The 26,646-nt window shown below is 63.2% G+C and overlaps 2 protein-coding genes across 2 annotated transcripts; one reads left to right on the top strand and one right to left on the bottom strand.

Annotated features, from left to right (window-relative positions):
- Positions 1 to 1,788: 1,788 nt before the first annotated feature.
- On the top strand, positions 1,789 to 5,648 carry YARS1 (tyrosyl-tRNA synthetase 1; the record flags this gene model as incomplete). Its single annotated transcript, XM_079546102.1, has 13 exons — positions 1,789 to 1,845; positions 2,013 to 2,159; positions 2,240 to 2,415; positions 2,626 to 2,755; positions 2,922 to 3,002; positions 3,334 to 3,426; positions 3,612 to 3,747; positions 3,960 to 4,045; positions 4,182 to 4,317; positions 4,621 to 4,715; positions 4,869 to 5,062; positions 5,180 to 5,321; positions 5,538 to 5,648. The coding sequence occupies 13 exons, from the start codon at positions 1,789 to 1,791 to the stop codon at positions 5,646 to 5,648; spliced, it is 1,584 nt and encodes a 527-aa protein (XP_079402228.1).
- A 1,705-nt stretch (positions 5,649 to 7,353) lies between these two features.
- Positions 7,354 to 25,775, bottom strand: NHSL3 (NHS like 3; the record flags this gene model as incomplete). Its single annotated transcript, XM_079546165.1, has 7 exons — positions 25,295 to 25,775; positions 12,592 to 12,747; positions 12,318 to 12,373; positions 11,134 to 11,251; positions 10,666 to 10,782; positions 7,654 to 10,548; positions 7,354 to 7,376 (listed from the first exon to the last, which is right to left on the bottom strand). The coding sequence occupies exons 1-7, from the start codon at positions 25,557 to 25,559 to the stop codon at positions 7,354 to 7,356; spliced, it is 3,630 nt and encodes a 1,209-aa protein (XP_079402291.1). The 5' UTR covers positions 25,560 to 25,775.
- Positions 25,776 to 26,646: the final 871 nt, after the last annotated feature.

Genomic DNA, 26,646 nt, shown 5'->3' with positions numbered 1-26,646 from the left:
CTCGTGTTTTCTACCTCTCACAGTGTCTTACGGGATAAAATATCAAGCACTTTACTGCTTTGGAAAGCTCTTGGTTTCTGGATCCAGAAGACAGCACGAGTGTGCAGCTCCTGTGCTACCAGCAATTCAGTACAGCTTTATTAACTGACTCTTAGACCTGAAGCTGCCCTGGGGAACCCAATAGATGTCTGATGCAGTGTAACTGGGAAGGCACTGTTACTAGCTGAGACACAGGGAGACAAAGCCATTCTCTTAGCCTGGTGAGACTCACACTGACACAGAACACCCAGCAATTCTGCAGGCTTCGGCATCTCTGACACCAGCCTGCCTCTAAATTCACAAGCTCAGATCCTGAACGGTACTGCTGGCTGAACAGCCACAGCTGTTCCATAAGTCTAAGAACTTGGCTTAATATCCACCTTTAGTACCTGTCCAAATGAATATAAGCCGTTCTCACACAAGAAGAATTAACTAATAAACACTTACCTGTTTCCTAAGTCAATGATTCACTGCTCTAGCCATCGGGCCCCCATTACCTCTGCTCTTGAGCATTTTGGCTCTTAACAGCACACACCAACAACCAGTTCTCATCCTACAAACATTCTCTCACACACCCTGTGGCTTCACCAGCAAGACCAATGAAAGCCCCAATCATTACAACCTGTACCACCCCCTGCAAACCTGCTGTAAATCGCCATACTCACACCTGAAGCCAATATTCATTAATTACAACCCTCACCAGCTGACATTTAAAGTGCCCAGCACTCCTTCAGCAATCCAGTCTCATGGGCCCTAACTGCTCCCCATCCCTCACCTCTGCTCTCAGTAACCAACAGCCTTCTCTAGCCTAGGAAAAACCCAAGCAGTGGAAGAACTGTTGTGCACAAGTCACTCAGCGCTCACACAAAACGAGTCCTGTAAGGAGAGATCAGAAGATAAAAACCTTCCTGTAAAATTCAATAGCTTAAGAACATCCACAAACAAAACCTGTTGTCCTTCCTGAGAAAGTGAATGGGGACGCAAACCTCGGGCGCTGGGAGCCCCGTGTGGGTAGGAATCTCACAGCAGGAGAAGCTGGGCTCGGGGAAGGCATTTCCTGTCCTCTGCGACCATCAGATTGAAGGGGACGCCTGTTGTCTTTCCTTTGCTTTTATTTATTATTGCTTTCTGAAGAGGAAATCACCTACTCCAGAAATAAGAACCATCAGTTTTGCCGCTCCCCCTCATCAGCCCGTCCAAACAAGAGGAATCGCTGCATCCAGAGCGACTGCACGTGAATGAAACCAGCCGAGGCCGGGCAGCGCCGGGCAGCGCAACGCGCGCAGCAGCACAGCGCGCCCTCAGGCGGCACGGCAGAACCGGAGCGAGCGCCGAGGCGGCGACGGCGGAGCTCCCGACCAGAAAGGACTTAAAGAACCAACGTCTGTTTGTCAGGACGGGAGGCGCTTCCTTCACTGCCGTACCCCAACCCCGCAGGGCCGCGTCCGCACCAGGGAAACGTTCCATAACGGATTAACGGCTCCAGCCGCCCCACGCCCCCACCCGCCGCCATCTTAGCGGCACGTGCAGCCGGACCCGCCCCGCCCCCTCCCGATTGGCTGAGCGCGGCCCCGCCCTCCCCGGATTGGCGGAGCGCGGCCCGCGGGCAGCTCGGCTCTCCGAGGACGGAAGTGACGTCAGAGAGACGCCGGCAGCGCCGAGCGGGGCTGATGCAACCCGCGCGCGGTGGGCGAGGTGCGGCGGGCGGCCCGGGCTGTGCGCAGCGCTGACGCGTCCTTTCCTTCCGCCATGGAGACCGCGTCCGGCCCGCAGGAGAAGTACCAGCTCATCACCCGCAACCTGCAGGTACCGGGGGCGGGCCGGGCCGGGGCCCCGTGCTGAGGGGATGGGCCGGGCCCCGGGCACGGCGATAGGAGCGCCGCGCTCAGCCCGCGGGCCGGGCCTCGGCGCCGGGCCTCGTTTCGGGGCTCGATGCCCGCCCCAGCCCGGCCGCTCTGGGGTTTCTCTCGCAGGAGGTGCTGGGCGAGGATAAGCTGATGGGCATCCTGAAGGAGCGGGAGGTGAAGATCTACTGGGGCACCGCCACCACGGGCAAGCCGCACGTTGCCTACTTCGTGCCCATGTCCAAGATCGCAGACTTCCTGAAGGCTGGCTGTGAGGTGCGAGGCCGGCCGGCAGGGTTCCCCCTGCGCTGTGCATCTCCTGACAGGCGGTGTTGACTCTGTCCCCTCTTTACCAGGTGACAATCCTCTTTGCTGACCTCCACGCTTACCTAGACAACATGAAGGCCCCCTGGGAGCTGCTGGAGTTGCGCACTCGCTATTATGAGAATGTGATCAAAGCCATGCTGGAGAGCATTGGGGTGCCCCTGGAAAAGCTGAAGTTTGTCCGAGGCACGGACTACCAGCTCAGCAAGTGAGTTCTGAGCTGCTGGTCCTCTGTGCACAGGAGAAGCTGGTTTGGGGCTCTGCTGTCATTCCCAAGCCTGCTCCCAGGCACTGTCATTCAGGGAATAAAGTGAAGGTGTCTCCAGGCTGCTCTCAGTGACCAGCACCAATATTTATGCGAAGCGGCTTTTGCAGCTGTGCCTCTGCCTGGTGCTGACTGTGCTGTCCCTTCCCATAGGGAGTACACGTTGGATGTGTACCGTCTGTCGTCTGTTGTGACACAGCACGATGCGAAGAAGGCAGGAGCAGAGGTGGTGAAGCAGGTGGAGCACCCTTTGCTGAGTGGCTTGCTCTACCCAGGCCTGCAGGTGGGTGTTGAGGTTGCCTGGCAGAATGCATATGCTGAGGAGGTGCTGGGCAAAGCCGGGACTGTGCCTGGCAGATCCCAGAGTGCAGGCAGGGCCTCCAAAGGCTGAGTGAGCTGGAACATGGAGTCCCGGAGCCAAGCTCAAGGCTGTTTGTGTCTTTCCTCAGGCCCTGGATGAGGAATACCTCAAGGTCGATGCTCAGTTTGGTGGAGTTGATCAAAGGAAGATATTCACCTTTGCAGAGAAGGTTAGGAATGGGGGTGTTTGGGTCCCTTGTGATTCTGGCGTGGGACTCAGAGTCTCTCTAATCCACTGGGAGAAACATCACTGTGATTTCAGTTAGAGTCACAGCGCTCTTAGCAGCTCCTGCTGCTGCTCTTGTGGACCACAGGGTTCTGGTGTGGCAGGCAGGGCTGCCACATGTTCTGGGCTGTCAGGACCGTGTGAACCCATGATAGCTTTCTGGGTCTCATTGCCGTGCTCAAGGTTATGCGGAGCCAGGAGCAAACACGGAGCATGGGTTAAAGCTGACTTGTAGAGTAGCATTGTCCATGACTTACTTCCTTGCATTTTCCCAGTACCTCCCTTCCCTGGGCTATGCCAAGCGCATCCATTTGATGAATCCAATGGTTCCCGGTCTGACAGGCAGCAAAATGAGCTCATCAGAAGAGGTTGGTTCATGAGTGGTGGTTGGGGCTTTGCAGGGGCACGGGCTCATGGCTGGGGATGGAGAGGCTGCACCCTGAGAGATGGAAATTTCTCACTTCATGCTGAGGTGTAAGAAAAAGGTGCAGCAACACCTGCATGAGTTATTTCTTTTAGGCCAGAAAAGGGCTATGGAAATTTCTTCCTCCAGGACTCAAAAATTGACCTTCTGGACCGCAAAGAAGATGTGAAGAAGAAGCTGAAGAAGGCTTTCTGTGAGCCAGGGAATGTGGAGAACAATGGTGTCCTCTCCTTCATTAAGCACGTCCTCTTTCCCCTCAAGTCAGGTGAAGGGCTCCCCGCGACCTGGTGTTGGGGTCACTTTTTCCTGTGGGCAAAAGGAGGGGGCAGGAATATACAATCCCTAACACTGACTGCACCCTGCACACCCTCTTTCCAGCTCTGCTGCAGCTCCCTTCACTCTTGGCCAGAGTGGGGTGGTTTATCTGGCTGAGCAGGGGGAGCCTCCCCTGGGCTTAATTAAATCTGTGTCCCACAGAGTTTGTGATTCTGCGAGAAGAAAAATGGGGAGGAAACAAAACATACACAGTCTATGAAGCGCTGGAGAAGGACTTTGCTGAGCAGGTGAGTACAGCGAGGGACTGAACGCCTTCCTTGTCCCTGAGGCTCCCACGAGCACTGTGGGCTCAGAGCAGCACTGGCAGTTGGAAATCCATACTGGGGGAGAGACGCAGGGCCCTGTCTGCTTGTCACGATACAGGTTGTTCATCCTGGAGACCTGAAGAACTCTGTGGAAGTGGCCCTGAATAAACTGCTTGACCCCATCAGAGAGAAATTCAACAGCCCGGAGCTGAAGAAGTTGACCAGCGCAGCTTATCCCAACACATCCAAAGCAAGTAAGGAGCTGCTGGGAAAAATGGGGCTCTGGCCATGCGGGGCTGGGTAGGAGGGAGTCTCTCCAGGGCCATTCTTGGAGAGCATTTGCAGGGTGAGGAGAGGCCAGGGCCCCAGTGAGAGATGGCAGAAGGCATCTCTGAGAGGCCAGCGAAGCGGAGGAGGGGCTGCTGTGGTGTGTGCAGACAAACAGGGAATTCAGGAGCCTCCAAGTCCAGCAAGTGGGGGTCATTGTGTGCTCCCCAGGGCTTGGCCAGCTCCCAGCATTCAAGGTGAATGGTGCAACTGTTTCCTTTGCACTGTAGAGCCTGCAGAGAAAGGCACCAAGAACTCAGAGCCGGAGACTGTTGTCCCGTCTCGGCTGGACATCCGTGTTGGCAAAGTGATCAGTGTGGAAAAGGTACGGGCATGATGGGAAGAGGGGAGTAACCTTCCCACGGGGTGAGAAGGGCACTCAGTGTATGGGGAAAGGTGAGGGGGAGGAGTCTGCCCCTTTTGTTTTTTTGTCACCCCAGTCCCCTTCTCTGCTCCTTACCTTGCTTTTACTTGTCAGCATCCAGATGCTGACAGCCTGTATGTGGAGAAGATCGATGTGGGTGAGCCCGAGCCCCGCACTGTGGTCAGCGGCCTGGTGCAGTTTGTCCCTAGGGAGCAGCTGCAGGACAGGCTCGTGGTGCTGCTCTGTAACCTCAAGCCCCAGAAGATGAGAGGCGTGGAGTCCCAGGGCATGGTGCTGTGTGCCTCCAGGTGAGAGGGGAATCAGGGCAGGCCCCTCCAGGGGTGCAGTCTGGATCCTCAGAGCCCGGCGGTGCCAAGGTGGGCGCTGCCTGGGGGTGACTCTGCGTCCTGTGTACTCCTCTGCAGTGTGGGAGAGCCACGGCAGGTGGAGCCCCTGGACCCACCTGCTGGGTGCTGCGCTGGGGAGCGTGTCTACGTGGAGGGTTACGAAGATGGGGAACCTGACGACGAGCTCAAGCCAAAGAAGAAGGTGTTTGAGAAGCTACAGGTGAGGGCACAGAGCAGTCGAGCTGAGGGCTGGGGCTTCAGGCACTGAGAAGGGCAGTGCTGACGGCCGTGTGGATGCCACTGTCCCATCACTGGGTGACTTGAGGCTGTGTGCTTGCTGCCGTGTCATGGTCGGTGAACCTTCAGGCAGCACCCAAGACGGCCCCAGCCTGCGTCCATCCCAGGCCTGACCCCATTTCCCTGCTCTGCTCCCCAGGCTGATTTCCGCATCTCTGAGGGCTGCATCGCTCAATGGAAGGAGAGAAACTTCCTGACCAAGCTGGGGAGCATCTCGTGTAAAAGCCTGAAGGGGGGGAGCATCAGCTAACAAGCACCAGACCCGCGGCTCACGCCTCCTGCCTGGCCCCTCCACCCCTCCATCCAGGCTCTCCTTCCCAGTCTCTGGCATCTCCTTCCCCGGCACCTTGAACAGGGGGCTTTGCCCTTTGGGACCTGGCAGCTCTGGACCTGAATTTGCGGTCTCCCATGCACTGTAACGGTGAGAGGCTGCTGGAGAGCTGGCCCAAACATCTTTGCCTTGGGTCTACTCAGCCTGCATCAGTACCTCTGCTGTGGGCCAGAGCTGGGGCCTGGCAATGGCACCACATCTAAGGGACTTGTGTTTCTTGTGCCCGTGTCCTCTGGCTCATCACTGAGGTCACTGGCTTGCTCTCCATTGTGCCATGGACTGGAAACCTGCTTGCTGGCTGCATCTCTGGGACAACACGTGCAGGCACTGCCGTAAGGGTTGAAAGGGAAAGCTGCTTGATCAAACCTGTGTTGCTGCTACCAGGGTGGGGGACAGCTGCCTGGCAGCCGGGTCGCTCCTGTCCCCTGCTCTGCTCTGCTCCGTGCCCTCCTGGAGCAGGGGCTGCTGCTTGTGGGCCAGGAGCCCAGGGCAGAGCCCTGCCCCACCAGGTCTGACCTGAGCCCGGGGCAGGCTGGGGTGGGAGCCTTTAAACACTGACTCGGGAACCATCTGTCTGTCATAAACCCAATAAAACGTCAAGCTGACAGCACCTGGGTGTGTCCATCCGTCCAGGGGCGATGGCTCTGCCTGCTCCTGTTTTAGTGCTGCCAAGAGAAGCCAGAGATGGAGCCCAAGCTCTGTCCCTCTGTGGGGACCAACAGGCCAGCCGTCAGCCCCTCTGCTGTCTTTGTGCGCCCCAGAGCTGCACAGCACTGAGATGCGGTGATGCTGTGGTTGGCAGCAGCCGGGATCTAAAACCAGGAAGCACAGGAGGCAATGAGTTTCAGTCAGCATCTTTACCAGCCAGGTACAGAGCTCTGAGGGGCTACTTGGCGGCAGAGGGTTGTTTGGTTTTGGTTCTTTTGTTGTTTTTTTTTTTTTTTCTTACAATCAAAGAAATCAAAATGTGACCAAAGTTTACAGAAACAGAAATCAAGGCTCCACCCCACAGCCCAGGGCGGCAGCTCACAGGGCTCCTGCCGAGCCGCGCGGCTCCCAGCCGGCCGTGCCCAGCAGCGCCGTGAGCCGCGGCCGGGGAGCGGCGCCGGCCCAGAGACCCCTCGTGCTTTTCTCCAGGGCTGCAGCGCCGCTCCGCTCCATCCAGGGCTCCGTCTCACGCTGCTGCTGCTGCCGCTGCCCAAGTCCTCCCAGGGGCGGCCGAAGCCTTCCAGTTCTTTGTCCAAAGTGCTTTGATTCTGTACAGGCCCGGCTGGCCGGGAGCAGGTTGGATCCAGCGCTGTCCTCGCAGCCCCTCGCCCTCCTCCCTGCGCAGCTGCTCTGCTCACACGCGCAAACCACGCGGCAGCGCAGCAGGGAGGAGCGCTGGCTCTGGGCGGGGGCCTCGAGTCCAGTAAAAAAAAATAATGCAAAATAAAGCTGTAGTACTTAGGAAAGTGAAACCAACACCATTTTTGCATAAATATCATCAAGGCCATGGAGGCTAAGGCTGTTTGCTTCCTGTGTTAAGTTAGTTGCCAGTTCCACACTCATCCGTTGACCTGCCCAGGTCCCTGAGAGATTTGGATTCCTGTCCGCGGGGGCACCAGTCCTGCAGCTCCGTCCTTCAGGCCGTCTCTCCCTGTCCGTCTGCAAGGCAAGAGGGAAGAGCCCATCAAGGACCCGCTCCTGCAGCTCAGCCTCCCACAGGCCCATCCCCTGCTGCGCCGCCCTGCTGTCCCACAGTAGCCCCAATGCAGCCTGTGCTGCGCCGGGTCCCCTGGCCACGAGCATCCACACTCAGCTCCACTGGCTTTGGCCAACGGCTCGGCCACCACCCCCAGCACTGCCATCGCTTTTGGCTAAGGAGCCCCCAGCACACACACAGAGGGCTCGGCCAGCACCCCAGCCCTCCTGCTCCACATACCTTGCACTGGCGGCTCTGCAACCGCGGCGCTTCTGCCCTCAGCCATTCCCACCGGCTCACTGCCGGTTCTGCTCTCCTCCTCCACTGCCACTGCCTTGACTTTCTCATCTGGCGCAGGGGAGCCCAGCGCCTCCGGTGCCTTTGGGCTCAGGGGTGATGGAGACGGCCCGAGGCCGAGCGAAGGCTTCTTGGCGACAGGAGGGGGCACTTTGCCAGGCTTTCGGTGCACCGGTGCCTTGCCTGGGCCCTGCTGGGCAGCAGCTGGGGCTGCTGTGCGCTGCCCGGAGAAATTCATCAGCTCGGTGACCAAATTCCTCTTCAGGTCGGCCTGTGCCTCAGGGGATGAGGGTGTCTCGATCACCAGCTTCTTGGTGCTTTTGGCAAAGATGAAGCTGGCGGTGGAGGTGGGGGATTTGTGCCTGGGGGACAGCTGCCCATCGCCGGCAGGCGCCTCCAGGCCAGGAGGAGCCGCTTTGCCGCCCAGGGGTTTTGCGGCCAGCCCAGAAGCCTCACCGGAGGACGCAGCGGAGGCCTTGAGGTGCACAGCAGCATGGAGCGGGTTTGAAGGCACCGCATCTTTGGCAGGATTGGGCTGCCGCGTGGACAGGGCCCGGCGGATGGGCTTCTGCGGCACCGCGCGCTCCTCGGCCACGGCGGGCGGCTCCACGCTGACGGAGCGCAGCCGCACCATCTGCAGCAGCGAGGGCGTGACGATGGGCAGGCTGGCGTCCTCCTTGGGCACCGGGCCGCTCTTGCTGCGCGATGCTGGCTCCTTCTTGCTGTCTGCCCGGGAGCCGTTCGCCGCCTTCTTAAGGCAGATCTGGGGCGGTAAAGCAGGAGCTGATGGCGGCGGCAGAGGTGGCGGTGGGGGCACGGTGGCCGCGGGCGGTGGCGCGGTGGCTCCGGGAAGTGGCGTGGTGGGGGATGGCGGTGAGCCCTGCTGCTGGACGCTCGAGGAGATGGTGGTTGAGGAGGAGGAAGATGCGGCTGTGCTCGGCGCGTGGTTCTGCCCTGCTGCTGGGGTCAGCACGGCATCAGGCGGGGACAGGCTAGAGAAACAGGCTTCGTCTGGAGGAGGGAAGTCTGCCATGGACAGGTCGTGCTCCTCAGGGGCCGGGGGGGGCGGTGGGGGCCAGGTAGCCTCCGCGGGGGCCTCACAGGCAGTCTCGGGGCTCACCTCTGCCTTCTTGGCCGGTGGAGGAGGCGGGTGGTAGGCAGGTGGTGGTGATGGCGGTGGTGATTTGGTGCCGGGTTTGGTGGAGGGCTCCTGCCCTGCGGCACTGGGCACCGACGGGTCCAGTGAAGGGGTGAGAGGGCCGGCGGGGGCAGTAGGTGTCTGGGGCTTGGTGGGCGGAGGGGAGAAGGGAGCGGGCACCTTGGGATGCGGCGGGATGACAAACCTATCCGAACGGCTTTGAGCGCAGTGCGGTGTCTCAGAGGGCACTGGGTCTGAGGCAGAGGAGGAGATAGAGGTGAGGGAGGAGGAGACGGACAGCGCGGGGGACTGTAAGGAGCAGACCCGGTCGGGCTTCTGGGGCTGGACCCTGCCTGGGGATGCGGCCGGGGGTCCCAGCCCCTTGGTAGGCAGCGTGGGTGTCCCGCTCTGGCTGGAATATCCGCTGGAAGGTGACATGGTGCGGTCAGAGCCATCTGGGCAGCTCCACTTGGGCTGAGCTGAGGGTTCCCTCAGCACCACCGTTATTCCCCGCTCACCAGGGCTGCCCCGTGAGGTCTTAGGGGAGTTGGTCCCAGCCAAGCTCTCAGAGCGGATGCTGCTGGTCTCACTCAGCGATGAGGAGAAGACCTCATCCTCAACCGTCGGGCTGAAGGGCTCAGGGTGCGGGGACCAGGGCACATCGCTCGCCTGCTGCGGCCGCCGGTTGGGCTTGGGGGGCAGCCCCAGCACCTTGTGCTCCCCCTCCGCCTTTTGGTACAGCGAGAATGTCCTGCGAGGGGGTGCCGGGGGCTTCTTCATCTTCCTGAGGGAGACGCTGCGTGCCGAGGAGCGCTCGCTCGCCAGGCTGCCCGTGTCCGAGCCCTCAGCCTGGCTGCTGGTGCTGAAGGCGGGGGATGTGCGGCCGCTGCTGCCCACACTGCGGGGCCCCACGGCCAGCAGCCCGTGCGCTGTGTGCACTGCAGCCACGGCAGGCTTGGAGCAGGCGCTGGCAAAGCTGGCAGAGCTGTACACGCTGATCTGATCGTTGTCAGAGCGTCGCGCGGTGTCGGCTTCGCTGCACAGCCCAGCCTCAGCCTGCCGGCGATCAGAGCCGCCCTGCGAGGAGATGGTGGAGCTGTTGGAGACAATGGTCTCTGTGGACTGCGAGTGGCTCCAGTTGTCGCTGGAGGAGGAGGGCTCACGGCTGCGGGTGCTGTGCTCTGAGAAGCGGGCGAGAGAGCGCACGGAGGCCGGGCTGGATGACACCAGGCTGCAGCGGCTCAGCGTCCGCACGCTGCTCCTCGTCAGGGCCACCACGTCCACCATAGGCGGCAGGATGGCGTTGGGGATGATCTTGGACATGTAGGTGCCCTGGGGTGAGATGGACATGACGGGGCTCAGCAGATCCGGGGGGTTGGCGCTGGTGGTCATGCCTGGCACGGCCAGAGACTTCGGCCTCACCATGGGCGACAGCTTGGCCGACGTTTTCCTCCCCAGCAACGTGTCGTCGTAGTAAACCCGGTCAATGTGCTTCTGCAGGGCCGTGTCTGTTTCCTCCAAGGCTCCCAGGCGCACACGGGCACCCCCGGGAACGTCCAGTGGTGGCAGGTTCCCATCGATGGTGGGAATACGGATGGCCTCACCAGAGACCTGGCCGCCGTTCAGCAGGGGCTGCGGTGCCCGGCTGCCCACGTGCCCATCTGTGGGACGTTCCCTGATCTCCCGGCTGTTCCTGAGACCTGGGAGCAGGGAGAAGTGAGCCAGTTGTGATCTCAAGGCAGATGCACCCAGCTGAGGTAAACAAAGCCCCAGGGTTGGGACCGAACCCTACAACAACTCTTTGCTCATGCACTTACCCAGCTCCTTCTGGACGTGCTGAGGGATGCCCAGCACTGTTGTCCTCCGCTCCTTCCTCTTCCTGCCAGCCTTCTCTGAAGATTTGGCGAAGGAATCGTGTGGTCGGAATGTGGAACCTGTGAAAGGTGTGAGTGAGTCCAGCCGGTGTGACATGAGCCCTGGGCCATGCATCCCCAATGTCCGCAGCCCAGTGCCAGCTGCTGCTCACACATCCGGCACAGCCCAGGGAGCATCCGCAGCCAAGATGGGAGGAGACACTGCGCGCCCATCTGTCCCCTCACCCAGCTCCATCCCAGAACCCGTGGCAGCCTCTGACTCAGCCAGAGCTGCTCTTTCCTCCAAAGGCCCCCAGATCCCTGCAATGGCTTGTGGCCATGCGAGCTCTGAGCCTCAAAGCCCCAGAGATATTCCTGCCACGCTCCCCAACCCCTGGCACCCACTTGGCCCCTGGCCCCACAGCCCGGCACCTTTCCGCTGGATCATCTCGGAGCGGATGGAGAGGGCGTCCTCAGAGGCGCTGTCGGTGATGCAGGAGGCTGCCCGGCTCCGTAAGGACACACTGTCATCCTCCGACAACGCACAGGACTGTGGAGACACACAGTGGGCTCCGATGGACCCCAGGCTGCAGGGAAGGCGCAGCCCTGTCCCCTCCAGGCCCCTTCTCTGCCGCGAACTGACTCCACAGCCCAGACAAAAGCTACGCCGAGGGCCAAAGGCTGAGTCAGCCACACCGGCAGCCAGAGTCCTCCCACCAGGAGCGGGGCCGGGAGCAGCCCCAGGGACCCCACACAGTCCTGCAGACCCCAGAGAACAGACAAGCCAGGTCCAGCAGGGCGGAGGAGTCAGCACCGCCCTGTCCCCACACCAGAGGGAAGCATCCACCTCATCAACACTAAGCCAAAAACACCCCAGGGCTGGGGCAGGCTATGGGGTGGCAGTGCAAGGGGAAATATGGCATACACTGGGTTCACAGCCTCAAAATGGGCATGGCCTTCTGCGCCCACCTCACCGTTCCAAAGCATCTCCCAGAGATCAGGACAAGACACAGCCCTGTGAATCTCCTCCCCAAGCCCTCACCGCCTGCTTCTAAGGGGTTAAGGTGGCCGAGAGCCAAAGGGAGGCAGCAGTTTAAGCAAATACGCGTGGGTGAGGCGCTGGGAGCGGGGTCAGAGCCCAGGGAAGCAGCAAACTCCAGCTCAGCCAAGAGAGTGGGAGTTTCTCATCCGTCAGCAGCCAGGGAGGGGCCCCACCATGGGGCTGGATGTGGCCGGCGGTCCCTGTCATACTGTCCCATCCCCTTACCTCACTCAGCACTGCCAGGGGACACCGGTGGGGCAGACAGGGGGGTCAAAAGGACATAGGCATGGCGGGGGGCCATTGGCAGAGCCACGAGGCAAGGCATGATGCATTGGTGTTGAGGACAGGGACAGAGCCTCATCATGGGACAAATGGGACGACACTGAGAGGGAGCAGCCCACTCCTGCCCCACAACCCCCCTGTCCTGGTCCTGCAGCCCCACCCTCAACCATATCCCTGCTTCCTCTGGGCTACAGCAGTGCCCTCTGCCCTGTGCAGGGTGTAGGGGGGCTGCCTCACGCACCTTACCCCCCACAGAGCCCCAGGCATGGCCGGATGGAGCTCCCATGCTCACCTGGAGGCTGTTGGTGTCCCCTTGGTCCCAGGCACTTTTGGTCTGCTTCTGCTTCTCTGCAGAGGAAGGAAGAGGGTCAGTCCGCAGCTGCCGAGCCCAGCAGCATAGCCAGTGCCCCCCAGGGCAGTGGGGCTGTAGCAACCGGTGCCACCCCCAGTGCTGGACTCTGGTCACTCTCCGCAGCACCGCCCACACAGGCAGGACAGCCAGCTGCCCGGGGCACTGGGGACACCACCCTGCAGCCCTGGGGGCCCTCGGGGCCGGCGGTGCCCACCTTGGTGCTGCAGGGATTTGAGCCCCTCGCGGGCCTGGTTGTGCAGCTCCTCCAGGTGCGGGGGCCGCGTGCTGGGGAAGAAGACGTTGTCGGGGCACTCATCGCCAGGTTTGTACTGCACGCTCAGCCGCCTGTCGTTCTCGGTCTTGGCAGCACCTGCAAAAGCAGAGCGGTGACCCCCCAGCCCCCTGCACGTGAGCAGCCCCCAGCCCTGCAGCCAGGCGGGATGCAGTCTGCCCGTGAGCTCAGAGCACGGGACCAGCCTCGTCCCTCCAGCTCTGCCCGATCGATCAGATGGAGTCAGGCTGTCTGCGCTGTGAGAGATGCAGTGTTTTCCCCCCAGCAGCCAGCACAGAGCTGGGGAACAGCGCTGCCCTCCGCCCAGCGCCTTCACTGGAGGGCCAACAAAGCAGCGTGCTGTGGGGCTGCGGGCTGCTGGAAGGGGCGAATATGGACAGAAGGACAGAAAGACCTTTCCTTCTACAGGACTGCATCATCTCAAGGCCTTGCAAAGAACCCCAGGGAGCAGGGACTCACCCCAAAGCTTGTGCAGAATACATAAACCATGACACAGTGCCCGGGGGGCCCTAAGGCTGCTGTCCCCCCTCCACAGCCGCACCAGGTGGCAGAGCTGCAGGTGCCGCGCCACGGCCAGCACCGGGCCCCGCACACCCATCTCACAGCCCCATCCTTCCCAGCACCCAGTGGTGCCCATGGCTGGCACCCACCCCCAGCTTTGGTCCCCAGCGGACAGGGGACATGGGCACAGCTCCGTCCACCCTCAGCGGCCTGCAGAGCCTCCAGCTCTTCCTGCCTGGAAAAAAACAACTTCAGGCAGGGAGGGGAAGGGAAAGGAGACAACAGGAGGCGGCGGGGCTGGAGGGAAACACTGCTGGGATGCAGGCACGCACCGCTCGGCATCCACCACCGACTGGGACCGCCGCTGCCTCGTCACACGCAGGCCCTGTCCCCAGCACGGCTCACAGCCGGCCCCAGCCCCGCTCGGCAGCTCCGGCACACAAAGAGCCGCCCTGAACAATGGAGCCGCGCCGCCCAGCCGAGCCGGCTGCCTCCACCGGCACCCTCAACACTCGAAGGCTCGGCCGGGCGCAGAGCACATCGGTGGGTCTTCAGGGACCCCCCATGCCGGTGCAGGGACACGAGGCAACCGCAGCCCCACCGCACCGCCCTTCCCCTGAGAAATGCCCTCCCCGCCGCCGGCAGCCCCTCGCCCGATCCCCACCCGCGTGGGCTCGGCTGCGTTCTGCCGTGTGGGAGCACCGAGCCGTGCCCCGCAGTCCCCACGGTGGAACGGGGCCGGCGACCTTCGCTGCCCTCCTGGGGGCGGCAGCTGCTGCAGGGACCCCCGAGGCACGCGGGGGTCGGGGCGCTCCGGGGTTGTGCAAGGACAAGCGAAGCGCTTCTCCCTCCCTCCTCCTCCGCATCTCCACTCACCCTTCTTCTTGAAGAAAGCCAGAAGCGAGGAGAGGTTCCTGCCCATGAAAACCACCATGGTGGCCAGGAGGAGGGTCTGCTCCCCGCGGGAAGGGGCTCTGCCGCCCCCAGCCGAGGCTCCGCCGCCGCCTATCGCGCCGGGGGGCGGATGCCGAGACCGCAGCTCTTTCTCCCCACGCTCGTCCGTGCCGCAGGACCGGCTGCAGGACGCCCGGCGGGAGGATGCTCGCCCGGCGGAGCGGCTGCGCGGGGAGAGGCCGGAGCCGGGGGGGGGATGCGCGGCGGCAGGAGGGGACAGCCCGGCTGCTCCCAGCGCGCTCCCGGTGCTGGGAGGAGGAGAGCAGGGCCCCTCCTCTGGCCTCCCGCTCCCCCCGGCCCTCCCCCCCCTCCTGCACGAAGCGTGCGGGGACGCACCCTGCCTGGCATGGGGCTGAGTGCAGAGAATTCCCCCCAAATTCTTGTGCTCGGGGGGGAATCCCCCCGCATCATCCACATCAATCAGGACTGGTCCCCACTGGACGCAGCAGCCCTGCAAACTGGCGTGCTGGCCTTCACAGCACTGTGGTCAACTGGGAGGAGCTGGGAGGCATTTCCCCCCCAAGCATCAACCTTTGGGACCTGCTGCAGCAAGGCAGGTAGGGCCGGTGCTCCCATGTCCCCACCGTGTCCCCCAGCACGGCAATGTCACGGTCAGCCTGTGGCACTGGGGGATAACCGGGCTTCAGACCAGTCTAACCAGTAGCTCCAGCCGCTGGGGCAGGCGGGGGGGAGAGGACGGGAATGGAGGTTGGCAGCCGCAGTGCCCATGCACGAGGGGAGAGAACCGCAGGCAGAGGGGAGGCAGGGAGCACCCACAGCTCTCTGTGCACCCGCTGTCGGGCTGCCCCACTGCACAGGGATTCCTCTGCACTGCCAGATGGGTGCAGCGTGCGGCCCTGCTGCAGGGAGCGGCCGGCGGCTCCCCCAGAGCCCTCCTTCACCCCCCCATGTTGAAGGAAGGCCGTCCAGCCAGGCGTGAAGGGGAGCAGCACCCGGGGCACCGCGTGGGGTGGGAGGTGAGTGCTGAGCTTTGCACCAGCACAGTGCTGACCTACCAAATAAGCACTGATGTCACTCGGGGCCCCACCAGCACCACGCATCCATCCTGCACGCTGCACCAGCAGTGGGGCAGGTGGGGCAAAGCCTCCTTCCTCTGCAGGAGCAGCTCATGTGCAACCAGCTTACTGCAGCCAAACACGGGGCTGGCTGCGGGCAGAGCAGCTACCCAAGGCACAGAGGGACTGCGCTACGGGCACGGCCCTGGCCTGGTGGTGCAACCTCCTCTGCATCTCCTCCAGCAAACGCGCAGAGCTCCCTGCAGCTCCTGCACACCTACCCCTGCAGTCAGCAGTGCACAGCACCATCCCCACAGCAGGGCAGGATCAGCCCCGCTGCCCACGCGCTCACCCAGAAGGTGCTGGCAGCCACAGGCAGCCACTCCCAGCTCTTTTCACAGCACAAATGGAAAAGGGCCAAAATGAAAGGGCTGAGGGTGCACAAAGCAGGCGGCACGTGCTGCACCAAGCGCTGCCCTCTGCTCTGCGGGCAGCGCATCGCTGCGCTGCAGGAAGGGTTCAGTATCCATGGCAGCAAAGGATGGAGCAGGATGGAGCTGCAGCCCAGCACATGGGGATCCCACAGCAGAGGCTGCAGCTGCGGCCCACACCGGCAGCAACACGCCTGCCCAGAGCTGGCATCCCATCCCATCGCTCACTCATTCCTTGTGAAGCGCCCTGGATCAACCCGTCCCCTCCAGGCTCTCCTGCTCCAGCCTGGCACACACGTGCCTCATGCGCACGTGGCAGCCGCATCCTGCAGCAGGAGGACCGGTTCCTGCCCAGGACAGGTAGGACGGCCCCAAGGATGATTTCCCTGTTCAGAACCTGGCGTCCAACGGGCAAAGCGCTGCTGATGTTATGGAGGGAGAGACCAGAGCTGAGACCCCAAAGGAGCACAGCTGGGTCCACGCAGCTGAGGATGCTGCAAGGAGGTGGTGCAGGCCCCACTGCAAGGGTTCTGTCTTTGGGCGAACCAAGGGAGAAACCCTCACTGCCTGGCTAAGGGGTGAGCGCTGGCTCTGTGCTCCGCGCTGCGCCTGCACCTCCTGTGAGCAGCGGGCTGGGCCATTATCCACAGGTGTGTGCATCCATCGCTGCCTGCACAGCACTGCCCCGACTTGCCTTTGGGTCCTGCGGCGGGGAACAGGAGCGACCGCCCGGCACCACTGACTCATCGGGGAAAAATGGGGAGGAGGAGCAGGGGAGCTGGCATGGGGGCTGCGAGGTCCCAGAGGAGCAACAGGAGGAGATGCTGCCTTCCCTTCTGGGTGGCACTGGGGACCTTCTGTACCATGGAGCATCAAACGGTGCTGGCAGGCACCAAATGGTGATGCCCAGGCGTGCAAATGTGGCCACTGCTCGGGCACAGCACAGTGTCCCCGTGTGCCAAGAGGGCTGCAGGAGCTCCCCACCCTTGTTGCTGCCCCGACTCTCTGCATGGGGTCTGCTCACTGGGACTGAGCCGTCTTAAGGCAGGACAAGAGCACAATAATATTGACGGTGGCTTTGGCCACAAGGCCCCTGGCTGCCCCGCAGTGCTATCGGCAGGGTTACAGCCAGCCCTGCTCCTTGCTCCAGGGCTGATCTTCCAGCCAGGAAAACATCTCCGCAAAGTAAATAAACACGACCCGCACAGCACTGCTGGTTCTGTTCTCAAAGGCAATCCCATGCAGAGACAGAAATAAAATTAATTTTAAACAGGAAAACAAACAAGAGTCTTCTTCTTCCTTTCAATTACAGTGCAGAAAACTACCGCGAGTGCCCCGGGAAAGTGAACAGCCACAGAGAATCAGGTGGGGATGGGAGGGGAAACCCCACCTGGGGGAGGGCTGTGGTCCACCGCTGCTGTCAGGCAGGAGCACAGCAATGAAATGCGGACAAGCTGAGCCACAAAAGCACAGAGTCTGAGCTCCGGTCACACAACACACTGGGAAGCCGCGGTCCCTCCTGGGCTGCTCCGTCCCTCAGCCCCATACAGCTGGCAGGCAGTGCAGTGCAGCTCCCGGCCCATTGCACGGGGCCTCCTACTGCGTCCCCACCTGCGCTCGGCCCCTCCTGAGAAGCCACCAAACAGGTTTGAAGGCAAACACTGTCTGAGCTGGGAGCCGGATCCAGGCGGGAATGGCCTACACAGAGCACGGGCAGACAGCAGGCAAAAGGAGGGCTGGGGGTGAGCCCTACGCATGGCAGCCCCCGGCTGCGGGCACACCACTGTCACCTCCTCCCTCCCGGTGAGCCACACCGAGCTGTGCCAAAGTCCAGAGCTCTGTTAGCGCTGCTCTGCCTCCGCTGAGCTCCTGTCCTCCTCCCCCCATGCACCCTTCCCAGCGCTGCACGCGCTGCTCGCCGCCCGCTCCATCCCCACCGCGCGTGCCATCGTGACCAGCGCTCACAGGGACCAAAGGCGCTCTGCAAATGTCAGACATGCCTGTCACAGCAGGTCCTGTGCTGCGCATGGGAGCAGATCCAGGAAAGGATTAGAGACAAGACCCTGCAGGTTTCTTTACACACAGCAGCACTGAGGGCTCCCAGCGGCAGGACCTGCAGCTCCATTGGCCCAGCTGGTGCTCAGCACCTCGCTTCTGCTGGGTGCAGCCTGGCCGGGTGCCACGTTCCTGCACCCTGACTCAGCAGGGCCTGGCGGGGCTGTCCTGATAAGGAGCAGATAAGAGGCTTCGGTCTCCATGGTACTCAAGGACTGCCAGGGCCCTTCCCCACGCAGCTCCTGCCGTAAGGAGCCCAGAGAGGAGCAGAGGGGATGCATGCAGGGGAACATCCATCCCCTGCTCTGGCACGGGGAGAGAGACGTGGGATAAGCAGGGCTGGGCCGCTCAGGCTGAGGATGCGGCGCCCCGCACACGGTGGCAGGGAGAAGGTCGTGGGCAGCTCAGCCTCCTGCCAGCCCCTTCTGGCACGGCTCCTGCTCTTTGAGATCAAAAGGCTTTGGGCAGCCACATGGCTGGGCACTGCCTGCCTGCTCCTGAACGCCCTGCAGCCGGGGCACCGGGTCTGGAGCGGCTGGAAGAGAATGAACCTTGTGGGAGGGGAGAAACACAACACACCCCAGGACAGGGAGGTCACACAGCAGCGGCCAGCAGGTCCAGGGAGGAGTGCCTGCAAACACTCTCAGAAAGCACATGGCAGGCCAAGCAAAACTCCCACAGAGCCGAGCAGCAGCAGGAAGTGCGCCCAGCCCCAGCCACACCAAACCCACCCCAGGAGAACCAGAGGGTGGCGATGGGGCCGAGCAGCCGGAGATGGGAACCACGGGATGCTGCTGGTCTCGCAGTGATCCTCAGACCTGAAATCCAGGATCTCCGGGGCCTGGTCAGGGCAGGAGGAGTGGGCATCGCCATGGCAGGGAGCGGGGCCGGCACCCTGCCCCCAGCCCGTGATCCCAGCTGCGCCCTCCGAAACGCTGAAGCGACACAATGCAAATTCTTTGGCTTTGTGGCCGCCGCGCCGTTGCCATGGAGCGGTGGCAGAGAACAAACAGAACTTGCCCCATGTTTTCTCAGTGCCTTCCACCCTGTGCCCTTCAGCCCTCCTCACCCATCCCAGCATCTGCCTGGCGGCGCTGCACCCGCTGTGCACATTTTGGGCCCATCTGCCCACGTCACCATGGTGCAGCCAACCTGAAGTCCCCAGCCTGCAACCCCAGGCCTGTGGGAACCCTGGGTGCAAGTTCTGGAGCAAGGCACGGCGCTGGCAAAGCAGCCAGGCTGGCAGGAAGCTTCGTTCTGGGAGAGAAATGCCCCAGACTCGGGGATTGGACCAGCGGGACCAGGAGCTGCTCAAAGCCCCTCACGGGGCAGCACAGGGCTGGCACGGAGCAGGGAACCTGTCCCCACTGGGACCAGCCCCAATGGTTTGATGGAGAGGAGACTGCAGGGAGAGGGGCCAGGAGGAGCCTGCAGGGCAGGAGGTGCTCGCTTCACTTCCCCACCAAATCTTAGGGAAAGGGATTTCCCAGCTGACTCTTTGGGACTTGTTTGCTTTGCTTAATACCCATTCGATTTCAACAGGTAATTGATGGTGTGGATAAATGGAGGCTTTGTTACAGATGTTACACACCTTTTACTCCTCAGTTATGAGGCTGAGAACGCACCATGAGCGTTCCCAGCGCCGCCCACTTTGCAAACCCCGACCTGTCCCTGTGCTCCAGGGACAAATGGGACCCGCAGAGTCACCGCAGGGCTGAGCCTTCTGGCTGCCCGCCGCGCTCTGCAGGTCAGCTCTGAGCCACACCTCGCAGTTTCACACGGCTTTCTTGCGCCTTGAGCCCAGCCAGGGCGCCGAATCCAGGCTGTGACATGTTTGCTTTGCGACAAGAGGGTCACTGGGATGCCGGCAGAGTTGGCAGCAGAGCCCAAGTGCTGGCTCTGAGCAGGGCAGGATGTGGGGACAGGCACCAAAAAACACCAGAGCTGGCACACACCACAGGAACGGGTCTCAGCACGCAGGGAGCGCAGACAAGCCACCAAACGGCCCTTAATGCCACCTCAGTCCCATCAACCACACCTGTCCAAGCCAGGAGCACAGTCAGATCCCTCTGCACCACACACAGGGGACAGGGAAGCAGCTTAACATCAACAGGATGGGTCAGCAGCCTCACCGCTCGCACCAAGCAGGGGGCTGGCCGGGACCCCAAGGGTCTGATAACCCCATACACGCATCCGATTCACACGGGACCCTCCCTCGGATCCAAGAGCTGAGCTCCCTCTGCTTCTCCAGTCTTCTGAACTGCACCCCCAGAGCATAAAGCCGCGATGGACCGACTGCCCGCAGCTACACAGTGAGAGCCATCTCGGTCCCCATCCTCGCTCCCAGTCTGCTCCCCCGGCTCCGCCACCGCCCCGTACAGCCCCCAGGCCCACGGATCCAGCCGCCGACGCGTCCCCCCCCCCCCCGCTCCTACCTGCCCTCGGCTTCCCAGCCCGACCCCACGGCCAGGGGGAGCCCGCGGGGCTCCTCTTGCGGTACGCGTTGCCCATGGCTCCGATCTCAGCCTCCACCGCCTCCGGGCGGAGGATGCCGCGGCCCTACATGGCGGTGCTGAGGGGGCTGCCGGGGGGGCCCGCAGCGCAGGGCTCCCGGCCGCCCGCTCCCATCGCTGCGGGAGCCCGGCTCGCAGCCGGCTCTGCCGGAGCCAATGGCACAGGAGGAGAGGAGGGGCCTCCCGGGAGCGCCCAGCGGCCCTCCCAGCCCCGGATCGAGGTGGGTGCCGTGGGTGGGAGCGCAGGCACGGGTTTACGGCCCCGCTCTGCTCTCTGCCATTCATTCTGTCGGCACGGGGGCCACGGCCGCCCCGGCTCACGAACCGGCAACGCCGAGGAGAGCCCGCACCAATTTCTGCGCGTCCCGAGCACAGCTCCGGCTCTGGGGGAGATACGCCCGGGGTGGGGGGGGTCCTGGGGGGGGGGGGGGGGGTCCCGGGACCCGCAGCCCCAAGGGCGCGCCGCATCCCGCCCTCTCCCAGGGGCAGCAAGGCGACGGAGCTCCAAGCGTCTGCCGCCCGAAGCTGCGGCCGGAGCCCAGCCGGTGCACGAGGACATCGCCGCAGCCCCGCTCCCTCCCCGGCTGATCCCAACCCGCGGCCTCGCCACGGCTCTCCGGCCGCGCACTTCCGCAGGCAGCTGGCGGACGGGGCTGCGTGCGGGCGGCTCGAAGGGCGACTCTGCACAGACAGGCCCGAGCCGGGCGGCTGCGAAACGCGTGGGCACGGCGAGCAGCCTGCCGTGTGAAGTGCGGCTCTGCTTCTGGCTTTAATGAGAAAATGAAGCGCTCCGAGGGCAGGGAGGGGTCAGCTGGTCCGAGGGTGGGCAATTCCCACCGGCGGCGTTTATGTTCCTTTGGTGATTCAGCGAGGGCGCGGATAAATAGGAAGGATGGCTTCGTGGTGAAGGCGCAGCGCTGCAACTATGGAGGCGATGTAAAAACAATTACCAGCCGGACGCCCCGTGCCGACCTCCCGAGGGGATCCACAATGAGTTCACCTCTGGACTTCAGTCTCCTTCTCTGCAGTGGAATTAACGCTGCTCGGGTTCCCACCAGCGTGTGGTGGGGCAGAGCCTGACTCCACGGTGCTGCATCAGCGCGGCCCATCGCTGCAGCGCCCTGCTGAGGGCAGCCCTGGGACTAAACCGGGACGTGGGCACACGAGCCAGAGCCACAGCTCCCTGCTCAGCAGTGCGGGGTGACTCCACTGCACCCCCACAACCTGGCACTGCTGCTTCAAGGCAGGCACGCAGACCCCGGCACTGCACGCTTCCCCCCTCCGCCGTGACACAGCTTCACCAAACACTTCTTGAAGGAAAGCATTTTCACTTCTCTCCCTGCAAAAAAGAGGGGGCTGGAGCCTGCAGCACTGCCCCAGATACAGGCAGACACTTCCCTGTTGCTAGCACCCAACTCCTACTGAGCAGCCACAGTGCTCTGGGGGCTCCAGCAGGGAGCAGAGCCAAGGTCAGAGCCAGCCCTGCCAACAAGAGGGGGATGGAGGAGCAGGGAGATGGACAACGAGGTTCAGATCTCATCATCGCTGCACATCCAATCCTGGTGTGGTCCCACACTCGCTCTGCCAGGCGGACAGCCCACGTCCCGTGGGGCAGAGACCCCCCTGTGCCCCACAGGGAAGGATCAGTCCCCGCTCTGACTCCATCCCCGAGCAAACAGAGCGGGAGCCGCGCTGCCTGAATGAGAAAGGAATTCAGCCCTTGTTCCCTTAATGGGGAAGCAAAGCTCAGAGAGGCAAAGGTGACACAAAACCCCCGCTCGAGATCCCCAATCATTAACAGCAATACATAACCAGGAGGGTTTCGCGTTAGTTCCTGCTGCAGCCGGAGCCCAGGCTGTCAGCGCCGCGCAGCTCCTCGCCCCGGGGCAGCGCAGCTCTCAGCGCAGGGCTCTGCTCCTCTGCTCCTTTGGCAGGTGAAGGATTTTTCGCTTCATCCCTGCCCAGCTCCTCGCCCTCCGCTGGCCTGCGTTCCCCCCGGCGCCGGAGACGAAGTCAATGATGATATTGTCTTATGAAATAAAACCTTCCTTCTAAAAGGAAACACGACCCCGGCGAAATAGTTTTATCGGCTCTTACGGAACGCTATTTGTGAGAGCAATTCCTGCAGTTGTCTCCAGGTGGAATAGCTGTGGTTGAGGACACACCTCTCTTTGTTCGGTGGCTCCGGGCCCGGCCGGCAGATTCCTGTTGTTCACATTTTCTGAAGTGTCACTCTCTGCCTTCTGCAGATTTAACGAATTCGTGACCGCGCCGATGGAGCGGGCAGCACCGCACTGCCACCTCCCCACGACCTCCTGCACTTCAGCACAGCTCAGCAGCTCGGGACCAGAACACGTTGGCACCAAATGGCGACGGCGCTGCCGCACGACAGCGGAGATGGGGGACGTGGGGGGCAGAGGCACCGAGCTGCTATCAGAGCAGCACACGCAGCCCCGCAGCGCTCAGCCCCGCTGTGCAGCCGCTGCGTGCGTTCAAAGCTGTGATCTTAACCCCAGCACTCAGGAAGTCTGCTGCTGCTGCACGAAGCTGGCATCAAAGGCAAGAAGCCAACGCTCACTTAGTGCTCTTAGAACATCGATTCCTTTCCTTTGCTGGGGAATCGCGAGCAATGCTGTGAGGCCCATATAACACCAAAATCCAGGCTAACACCCCCAGCACATGGCCATGTGGGGGCCTGCTCACACCCCCCTGCTGCAGCACACAGCGCTGCTGAGGGTTAAGAGGCTGTCAGCCCCCCGTGGGTCTGCAAGCACTGCTCACACAGGAAGAGAGAAAGCTTTCAGCTCCCTTATTCTCAACCAAAACATCTCCTGCAGACAGCGGGAAAAGCAGCTCCACGGCACTGCAGGGCAGGCTGCAGGAGCACAGGGCCCTTTGCTTCAACTCAGCATCCCGAGGGCTGACAACACCCTCAGCTCCAGAGGCACCACAATATTGGGGAAATGCACACCCTGGGCATCGAGCGGCGCTCCTCCTCTGCAGGAGGGCAGAACGACCCGTGTGAGGGCTGCAGCTCACATGCACTCCTCCAGCTCACACATTTCTCTTTCTTTTTCCATCTTCCAGCCGCCAACGCGTGTTGGAGCAGTGGAAGTGCCTGTGGCTGTCACCCAAGTGCTCACAGATGCTGCAGCCGCTCCTCCAGGCTGTGCTGGGACGGCAGCATCCAGCAGGAGGGGGTTCCATCCTCCACAAGCGCTGCCCCTGCCCGGTGCCGTTCCTCCGCTGAGATCCACCCGTCGAGATCCATCCCTGCTCTTCCCAGCCCAGCTGAGCAGACAGAGCTGGGATTTCCCATCAGATGGACCACAGGGCCGATCCAAAATGGAATCGCTTTCATCCTGCAATTCACATGGTCTCAGTGCTGAGCAATCCGGACCAGGCTGACACTGAGGCTGGGAGCAGGAACAGCCCTGACCCACAGCTGCACCCCACACCCAGCACCCACAGCCATGCAAACGGAGGGCAACAGAGCCACGGCCGCTGCAGAGCTCAGCACCACAAAGACACAGAGAGAAGAGCGCAGCGCCAGCAGCCAGAGCCCACAGTGACCTGCTTAAGTGCTCCTCTTCCCCATCCCACAGTTCCCAACTCGACGCCTGGAAACACTGCCAGGTTGGGCAGAGCCCACGGCTTCACACAGCACCCAGCGCTGCCGAGCTCCGCAACCACAAAGCGCAGCTGCACAACACGGGCCAGCGTCGTCTCCCCGGCTGCTCGGGGAGCAACGCGGCGCTGCTACGCCGGGAAGGACGGCACAGCACCCGCCTGAGGTCAGCAGGCAGCGAGGCCGCAGCGCAGCCCCGGGTTGCGCACAGCCGGGCTGGAGGCGGTTAAGCCGGGTGGGGCCGCTGAGCGCCGGAGCCGGCCGGGTGATTCAGACCCGCACGCGCTGCCCCACATCGCACCTCCGAGCGGCTCTGCGGGAAGCGCAGCGGGGAACCCGCAGCCCATAGGGGCACAGAAACCCGCAGCGCTGCCACCCACATGGGGACACTGCGCGGCCCCTCATCCTGGGTGCCGGGATGCTGAGCGTCCGGCCCGCGGGGCGGCAGCGCCCTGCTAACAGCACGGGGAGCGGGCTGGAGCCGTGACTGCTGATCAGCGGGCGAACGGTAAAACTTCAGGAAAAAGTATTAGTTATAAAAAATAAAAATAAGAAAAGGGTTGACAGAGCTGGAGCGGGCGCTCCTGCAGGGAGGAATATCACATGCTTTGGCACGGCTTGCTTTTTCTGCTCAGGTTTCAGGCTCGCAGCAGCGCGCGCTCCGTGTGCTGCGCCCAGGCAGCATCTCAGGGACCCCCCGCACAGCCCGGCCCCTCGGCCCCCCCCGCCTTCCCACGGCCCCTCCTTCCTTATCGCACATCTCAGTGGGCTTCTCGAAGCCGCGGTTCTGGGAACGAACCCCCCGGGGCAAACGGAGGAGGAAAATTCCAGGTGAAGGCAGCCGAGTGGCACCGCCGCGCCCTGCGGGAAGGACGGCCGTGTGACACAGCCGGGATCCCTCACGGCGGGGACGGAGCCGTGCCGCCCCTCCTGTGACCGCCGCCACCGGGAGCAGCCGCGCGAGCAGAGCGTGGCACAACTCCGCACCTCCACACCTCGCACCCTGCGGGCGGCTCCGGACGGGGCGCGGATGGGACACGAGGACAGCCCAGCACGGGGCCACGGCGAGGACAGGAAGGGCCACACCTGGAGCACGGCAAACACGGGCCCAGGAGGAGGAGGAGGCTGGCGAGCCTCCAGATTTCCCTCAGCCCCAACGACCTTCTGAGTCAGCGCAGAGCCGGAGCCGAACCGGCAGCAGCCCTCGGGGCAGCGGGGAGAGCAGCGCCGGGTCCGTCCTGCCGCGACCACCGCCATCGCAGCCCCCGTTCAGCACCGAGCCCGCTTTGGCCTCTCCACGGCCACCGTCGCCGACCTTCCTCCGCCGTCTCCTCGGTCCCCACGTCCCCTCCTCACACAGCCCCGCTCCGCCGCGGCCTCACATCGAGTCTTCCTCGCCCACCCCTCCGCTTCGCCTCGGCCACCTCCACGGCCGCGACCCGCAGCTCTCCTCAGCCGCCGCCACCACCGGCGCAAACGGCACGACGGGCCCAGCTGTCACCCCGCCCCCCGGTCCCCGCTCCGTGCCCCCCGACCGCCGCTCCCCGCCCCGCCCCCCCTCACCCGCTCCGCGCAGATCGGGGCTCGCGGCCGCCGGGCTCCCCGCCCTCCTCTTCCTCCTCCGGCCCCGCAGCCAGCTGAAGGCCCTCCGCAGTCCGCCCGCTTTGCCGCTGCCCTTCTTCTTCCGGGGGGACACCTCGGGGGGGCCGCGCTCGGCCTCGCCGCCGTCCGCAGGTGCACGCGGGGCGGACATGACCGCGGCGGGCAGAGCCCCGCGCCGCCCGCTGCCCATAGGGCCGGGCCCGCCCCGGCTGCGGCTCCGGCTGAGGCTGCGGCTCGGCCCCGGCTCCGGGCTCCCGCCGAGCGTACGGCGCCGACGGAAAGTTTCTACGGAGCCGGAGCCGGGGCGGAGCCTGCGGCCTCGCCGGGCTGCGGGAGGACCCGGCCCCGGCCCTCCGCTCCGCCCCTCCGCTCCGCCCGTGCGCAGGTGGGGATCGCGGCCCCGGAGCCACCTGCAGGAGGGGCGCTCCGGGTGACCCGGCCGGGCCGGCTCGGGGTCCGCCGGTCCTCCCGGCCGCGGAGGTTAGCCGGGAGAACCCGGGATGGCGCGGGCTGAAAGGGCTGCTGCGCGGAGCCGGGGGCGCGGCGGGGCCTTCCGGGGAGCAGCGGCGGGTCTGGGTCTCCCAGCGCGTCCGAACGCCTCCCCGAGAGCCACCACCGGCAGACGTGAAGCTCTTGCTTTAAGGGATGGATAAACTGAGAGCGACGGGGGGTCTCCTTAGGACCATCGGTGCGTTTAAGGGTCTCTCCGGGACCATCAGGGGACCTAAGGGTCTCCCCAGCGCCCTCGGTGGATCTAATGAACAATCTCTCCGCTTGCACGCGAGCACAGCCGGCAGGTCCCGCTGCTGGAGGGCGGTGGGGTGCCCCAGAGCCCCGGCTCAGTGCTGCCATCCCTGCAGGAAAGCAGGAGGTTTCTGCACGCTCATGGCACCGCTGGGCTGACGTCCCCGTGAGGATGCTCTGCTTAATGGGAAAAGCTGCAACATTGCTTTTAAAACACATCCTCTTCCCGGAGGCTCACACACCGCCTGGCTGCGTGCCCGGGGGAGTTTGCCAACGTCTGGAAATGACTAGAAGAATTTACAAAACAACGACCTGTCCCTCCTGCAGGCTTCCCAGCACGCTGCTGTCCCATGCGGGCGGTGGGACCCAGGGGTGGGTGCTGTGCAGTCCGACAGATCCCAACGTGCTCAGCGTTAACACGGCGTGGCGCTGAGCCCTGCTGGCTCCTGCAGGAGCGCAGGGACTGGCAGAGCTCTCCTGTCCCTGCTTCTCATTTCCCCCCGCCACCGCTCTGACTCCTGACCCAACCCCGG

The sequence above is a fragment of the Tetrao urogallus genome (genome assembly GCF_951394365.1).
Source record: "Tetrao urogallus genome assembly, chromosome: 23".
Taxonomy (NCBI): domain Eukaryota; kingdom Metazoa; phylum Chordata; class Aves; order Galliformes; family Phasianidae; genus Tetrao; species Tetrao urogallus.
Note: the sequence above shows the minus strand (reverse complement) of the source record. Positions and strands in the feature narration are given on the sequence as shown.